This window comes from Nicotiana tabacum, chromosome 10, assembly GCF_000715075.1.
Source record: "Nicotiana tabacum cultivar K326 chromosome 10, ASM71507v2, whole genome shotgun sequence".
In the NCBI taxonomy this organism is placed as follows: Eukaryota; Viridiplantae; Streptophyta; class Magnoliopsida; order Solanales; family Solanaceae; genus Nicotiana; species Nicotiana tabacum.
Genome location: NC_134089.1, coordinates 163,223,425 through 163,230,400, shown reverse-complemented (window position 1 = coordinate 163,230,400; position 6,976 = coordinate 163,223,425). Strand labels below are relative to the sequence as shown.

The window sequence follows — 6,976 nt, the reverse complement described above, 5'->3', positions numbered from 1 at the left end:
TTTGGGAAAAAATCTTGAAATATTTTCGAATTCTAACAAAAAGAAAATAAAAGCCTATTTTTAGGGTAATGGTTGGACCATTAGAAGAGAGAGAAGATCATTAAATGTTAAATTTAGGTTACGTGTGCCAAATGCTAAAAGATAGTCTATTTTCTGTCAATTATTGGACTAAATTGTTATGCAATGCCAAATCCTCAGGAAAAAATTACTCCAAAATCAGGAATAATAAATAAAATAAAATTTTATATCAAAACGACTTCCCCCTTGGCTTCATTCCCACCATGGCCTCCTCCACCTCCACCACTTCTCCCTTTTAAATCATTTCTTGATTTAAACATGTCTTTTTCGTATTTTGTATTTTATTATTTTACAACTTGCCCTTGATATATGCTAGTATTAAGTTTTTATTTTATGTTATTTGCACATATTTTTTGAAAAATCATAAAACATTTCATAGCATCAAAGTTGTCATTATTTGTGTCATAGATTCCATTAATATTCAGCACTCCGAAATTGACCTCACTTAGATTATTATACTTTTCCATTTTTCCTAAATTCTTTGTTTTCAACACATGTCATTCGTTTCTTATCTCCTCCTCTCTCTATTTTTTGTTTCCCACTCGGTATTCGGTACCCACATTGGGGTCTGACTAGATTTAGATTCGTGCCGAAAAATCCCACATTGGAATATAAAGCGTTCCCTAACAAAGGCGACTCCATACCCAGGGGCTCGAACTTGAGACCTCTAGTTAAGGATAAGGAGTACTTACCATTCCACCACCAAGCTTTGTCGGTCCTCCTCTCTCTTTCTTTCTCTCTTTCTCTCACGTTCCACCCAATCCTTTCTTTTTGTCACCATTTATTTGTCTCGAGTATGAGTTTGGAATCGGTTCATTTTATATGATTGTAAATTGTAATTATACACTGAATTTAAAATGTTAATTTAGTTTAAATATTATAGCTATTCGAAAAAAAGGAAACGATTAACATGATAGTATGATACTCACTTCATTTCAATTTTTGTAAGGTTCATTTCATTTAAATAGTTAGTATATATTTGTATATAAGTACTGAAATTAAAAATAAAAAGTTGATGTAGTAATAGCAATTTTTATTAAAATGACTAAAATACCTTTAGAATATGAATATTTATAAAAATATAAATAAAAGAATATCTTTACAAATAGAAGAACAAACAATTGAAATAAAATGGATAGAGTTACGAGTTTTATTTTGGAAGAGTATTTTGAGAATAAAAATTAATATTATGGATAAATTAATAAAAAATTTGGTTAAAGTAAAAAAATCACAATTTTGAATCCTTTCCCACAAGCTTTCCACTTAACTTCGTTGATGACTCGAATCCGCAACCCCAATTAAAGTTGGAGAGTACTTACTAAAGTAAATACTTATTCAAACTCGATATTTACGTCATACTTATAAGTGCATGACATATATTCTCAAATAAATTCCTCTCACTTAATTATGATTAATAAATTATATATTTTTACCTAATAAAATTACTTAATTATTAGTAAATTAGGTATAAACAAGTGATGTGAGTAAGTTTTTGGCAACGGGTTTGACCCAAGAGGAGTACCGGGAATCTAGGAACCGTCGATTTGGCTGTCATTTCCTCCTTAAGTAGTTAAGATCTATGTATTTTGCCAAATAAAATGGATTTATAAAAGAACAAACATTTCACCTTCAATTTGCTTTATTCCTTTGATTCATTGACCAAAATTTTGCGATGGCACTGCAACAGCAGCAAGAGGATGAAGATCATGAACTAGTGTACACACTGGATGAAGCACTTACATCATTGGGTTTTGGCAAATTCCAATATTTGGTGTTGGTTTATGCGGGTCTTGGATCTATGGTTGACGCTGTTGAAGTTATGATTCTTTCTTTTATTGGACCAGCTCTTAAATCTCAGTGGGGACTTTCTTCTACCCAAGAAAGTCTTATTACTACTGTTGTATTTTCTGGAATGCTCATTGGTGCTTACTTTTGGGGCCTTGTTGCTGACAACTATGGCAGAAGGCAAGCCTTTTTTCCTTTTCTCAGTATTTTTGCCCCTTCCCCCTACCTGCGCATATCGGGAGTTTGGTGCACTGGGCTGTGTTTTTTATGGCTTGTTTCAATTAGGCATAGTGAAAAGTTTGTGTTTTTCTTACTCTTTTTTTTCAAAAACGTACCATAATATTTTTGTGGCTTTAACACTTTTGAAACTTGTGATTTTTGACGTTTATGCGGCTATAAAAGCTTCTCATTAAAAGTATAATCAAAAGTTTTGAGTTAATTGATTTGGAACGGACTGATAATAAATTGGAATAGAGGGAATATTATAAACGGACCCAAGATTTGAAAGTCGCAGGTGCACTTTTGGATTTAACTAAAATCTGCTTTGTATATAGGGTGTCCACTACTAATATATTACTATTTTCTAAGGACATATACATGTATATATGAAATATTTGCCGAATTTTATGGGTGCCGGTGACCCCCTCTGTATAGCATAGGTCCGCCTCTGATTATAAAGGGCTATGTGGCTAGTAAATAATCATATTGTGAGTGATTATAGTTGTAGCCTGTAGGTCAGTCAACTTGAACCTGATCAGTTTCTTAAATGCCTTAAATGTTTTCTCAAGCTTTTCTTTACTGCTATTGTTATTGTTGATGAATTTGGTTACCAAATGCAATATTTATTTTATGAACGAGAAATCCATACGGGACCAACCGCACCGCCTTTGAAACTGGGGATGATGGACCACTCCTCTATTCTTCTCCATATAAATACCAGGCTTAGTTCGTATGACGTAGGGCTCGAACATGTGACCTAAGTCACAAGTCCCTCAATTTTTGCCACTTGAGCTAATCCGTGGTTATTAAATGCAATACTTAGTTGTTCAATAAATGATAGATGCATTTGCTCAATAGTTCTTTGGTTTAAGTTTGTCATATCTGTGCACTGAAAATGATTATCCACTTTCATTTTCCATCACCAGGAAGGGTCTTCTGACTGTGGCAATAGTGACTACCATATCTGCATTTCTGAGTTCCTTTTCTCCAAACTATATATCACTGCTCATTCTTCGTATGCTGGTCGGAATTGGTCTGGGTGGTGGGCCTGTATATGGATCTTGGTTTCTTGAATTTGTGCCTTCTAAAAACAGGGGCACATGGATGGTTATCTATTCAACTTTTTGGACAATTGGAACAATACTTGAGGCTTTATTGGCAATGGTACATCCTTAATTTGCTTGTGATATGCACTGCTTATCTGAAGAAATCATTCTCCTCTTCTCAGGATTTTGCACAAGATTATCATTTTATCTACACTCACCTGGTCCCCTTTGTTAAATCGTGCCAACTCAGATGAGCTTAAGTTAGGATGGATTAGCTGGTCAAACTATCCATCTTTTTTACTTTCTTGAAATTAGCTTTCCCTGAGGTCCACGTGCAGATTTTAAAGGATGACTAGAAGTCTATCATCCAAATGTGGAAGGTGCTGTATGTGTAAATGATGTCTTTAGGATAAGGGATGTCTGAGTAACGATTCTCAAATACGTGAAGGAACACGTATATAAGTGAATAAGATCCGCTTTTTGCTTATAGTTAACAAGAAAAGAGTATTTTGTTTTTTCCAATTTATAATTTTTAAAAGTGATATTTTTATGCAAATTCTTTTTCTTTATAAATTAAAAACATGTCCATCTTTGTTTGCATTCTTTTGAAGGGTAAGCATGATCTGAAAAGTGGTGTGTATGTATATGTATACACACTGAACAAACACACTTCTTTCTGTTTTGATTTCTTGTGAATATTTTCTTATAACAGTTTTCTACTTCTACCTCTATTTCCAGTTCTCTAAGAAGTTTCTAGTATAATTGTACTCTATATCTCAAAATAAATAAGCACATGTTTTTCACCCAATTGTGTCGGCACTTGTCAGCACAATGCTTTCCTCCCCAAAAAAACCATGTCTTAAATCTTCGCCAAGAAAAACTAATTCAAATAAAGGATCAGGGAGGGATTGAGGAGAAAAGTTTCACTGACTAACCTATAAGATTTCTCCTAAATTTGGTCTGACTGCCCTAGCTCGAGGAGCTCGACCAGAACATAGATGACTGTATGAGGACATCAGGTCATCGACCTGATAAGTTGTGGTTGATCACTTTCTCCCACAATTTGCTGTGGTTTTTTATTGTTGACAGAGCTGTAGAGCTCCCATCAATTAGTGATAAATGAGAAACTATGAAAACAAAGTAGAGTATGCATCTCATACTGTTTGTGCTCAGGTAAACGTTGGAAAACTTATTGCTACTTTGCTTGGTCTTTCTTGCAGATTATCATGCCAAGCCTAGGTTGGAGGTGGTTACTGGCTTTATCCTCTATTCCATCATTTGCAGCACTTTTCTTGTACACTTTTACAGTAGAGTCTCCTAGATATCTATGTGCCAAAGGTAGAATAAGCGATGCACATGATATCTTGAGGAGAATAGCTATTGTCAATAAGACAAAACTTCCCCCTGGAATTCTTGTTACTGATCAAGTGACTCATGAGCTGAATGAGGAATTGCTTTCCCCTGGAAAAAACAAAACCTCCAATTTTAAAACAGGATTGTCATCATTTCTAATGCTTTTATCCCCAAGGCTACGACGAATTACCCTCCTCACGTGGGTGGTTTATTTCGGGAATTCATTTTCCTATTATGGCATTATATTGCTGACATCACAGTTAAGCGCTGGCGAAAATAGATGCTTCTCAGTTGCTTTGAACGCAAAAAAGCACACGGGCCTCTATAGAGATGTGTTCATCACTAGCCTTGCTGGTACTTCTGTTTTCATTTTTTGTGTAAAATTGCAATTCAGTTATTTCCTCTCAGTTCGCATTGGCTTGAATGCAATTTGTAAATCTAAGTTACCCTTTGTCTTTCAGAACTTCCTGGGCTTCTTTTTTCAGTCTTAGTGGTGGAAAAAGTTGGTCGAAAATTTTCAATGGCACTGATGTACGTCTTAGGCTTCCTATTCCTTTTTCCGCTTGTTGTACCTCAGAATGAGGTTCTAAGTACAGTATTGCTATTCGGAGCTCGTATATGGGTCATAGGAACCTTCACCCTTGCTGGTGTCTATTGTCCAGAGGTGAGTGTCACTCTTTTCCATCTTGAAGCACTCCTAGTGTAATTCATCGTCTGACTCATTCCATTTCTTGACATGAACACTTATTTTGATCTCTTTTCTGCAGATTTATCCAACCTCAGTGAGAACGACTGGTTATGGAGTTGCGAGTTCTGTGGGGAGAATTGCAGGGATGGTCTCTCCTTTAGTTGCAGTGCAATTGGTTAGAGGTTGCCATCAAATGGCTGCAATCATTTTATTTGAAGTGGTTTTAATTTTATCGGCAATTAGTGTTCTGCTCTTTCCAGTTGAGACCAAGGGACGTGAACTTGTTGATCATGTCTCTTTGTAGAAAGTTGTATACCAATTAGTATTTGTATTAATGTGCTCTCCACATTGGAGAGAAATGGGCTTATCTATTACAGCTGCAGCACTCTTAAGTTATATTGGTACTTTATTCATGTTGAATTTCGTGTTAAATCATTAATACACTATCAATGTATATAAGTTAAACCCGCTATTTATTATTTAAAATACCCATTATCTCAATCCGACTCTATGGTGAAATTTCAGATTGGGAGCCTTAGCGTAACTGGTACATAAATACACTGCATACAATTGACTCTTGTGATCTAGTCCTTCCTGGACCTCGCACATAGCGGAAGTTTAGTGCATCAGGCTGCCCTTTTAGTGGTGAAATCTCAAGATCCACTGATGATCCTCTTCCATGTTCTTTATTTAAGAAAGTGTTGATCCTATTTTCCTACGAAACTGCAGATAACAGCACTTCACCAATATGATTCAAGAGCAAATAAGGCACACATCTGTATGGGCCTTAGTAGATAGAGCAATTGTGTAATTCATGCAAGATAGCCGAAGTAGATACTAATAAGATTTATCACTTAATAGTTTACGAGTGACACTACCTTAGTGATATTAATGAAAAAGAAATTACAAATATACACAAAGAATAAAGAATATTAAGAAAGATACGACCATATAACATGTTTGTACTTTTTAAATAAAGTTAATGCAATTACAAATTATATGTATTTTTTTTAAATTGTGATCCTTTGGAGGGGCAAGCAATGACCAATTTGGTCTTGAATTCGAATATTAGTTCTGTGATGACCCAAAAGGTCATAACTAGTTTTAGAAATAAATTCTGTCTTCCAAGGCCTTAAAACCTCCTTTTTACTTAACCTCGATTTGTGTACGCAACCCAGGCGTGTAGCCGAAAAGCCATTATGTGAAAATCTGTGAAAAATGATAAAATTTGCCTTTAAAATGAATTTAAGTTGACTTCGGTCAACATTTTGGGTAAACAGACCCGGACCCGTGATTTGACGGTCCGTAGGAAAATATGGGACTTGGGTGTATGCCCGGACCTTGGGTCGAATTCCGAGGTCCCAAGCCCGAGAAATGTTTTTAAAGAAAATTATTTTCTGGAATATATATGAGTTTTGGGAAATGGAATATGTTTGGAAGTTGATGGTATCGGGCCCCTATTTTGGTTCCGGAGCCCGGTACAGGTCTTATATGTGATTTAAGCCAAACATGTAAAATTTGGTAAGAAACGGAGGTCAAATGACGTGAATCGGACCCTCGGTTGTGAAATTTGGATCTTAAGTGTTCTTGAGATTTTTCTTTGATTTTGATATTAAATTCGTTGTTAAAGTTGTTAGTTTGGCGATTTGATCGCACGAATAAGTTCATATGATGTTTTTCAGTTAGTTTGCATGTTTGGTTTGGAGCCCCGAGGGCTCGGGTGAGTTTCGTGTTGGTTCCAGGGTGTTTAGACTCAGGAAAAACACTGTTGTTGCATCAGTTCTGGTGTAACTGCACCTACGAGTCA

The 6,976-nt window shown here is 35.6% G+C and overlaps 1 protein-coding gene across 1 annotated transcript; it reads left to right on the top strand.

Annotated features, from left to right (window-relative positions):
* The first annotated feature begins 1,571 nt into the window (after positions 1–1,571).
* On the top strand, positions 1,572–5,670 carry LOC107785288 (organic cation/carnitine transporter 7). Its single transcript, XM_016606559.2, has 5 exons — positions 1,572–2,043; positions 3,009–3,246; positions 4,349–4,835; positions 4,943–5,145; positions 5,249–5,670. Exons 1-5 carry the CDS (start codon positions 1,751–1,753, stop codon positions 5,471–5,473), a joined length of 1,446 nt encoding a protein of 481 aa, XP_016462045.1. The 5' UTR covers positions 1,572–1,750; the 3' UTR covers positions 5,474–5,670.
* The last annotated feature ends 1,306 nt before the right edge of the window (positions 5,671–6,976 follow it).

Bases quoted from the DNA above. Each gene is read 5' to 3' on its own strand.
- LOC107785288 (XM_016606559.2), top strand. From the start codon at position 1,751: ATGGCACTGCAACAGCAGCAAGAGGATGAAGATCATGAACTAGTGTAC. The intron at 2,044-3,008 runs GCAAGCCTTTTT...TTCCATCACCAG, and splicing joins GCTGACAACTATGGCAGAAG to GAAGGGTCTTCTGACTGTGG. The intron at 3,247-4,348 runs GTACATCCTTAA...TCTTTCTTGCAG, and splicing joins TTGAGGCTTTATTGGCAATG to ATTATCATGCCAAGCCTAGG.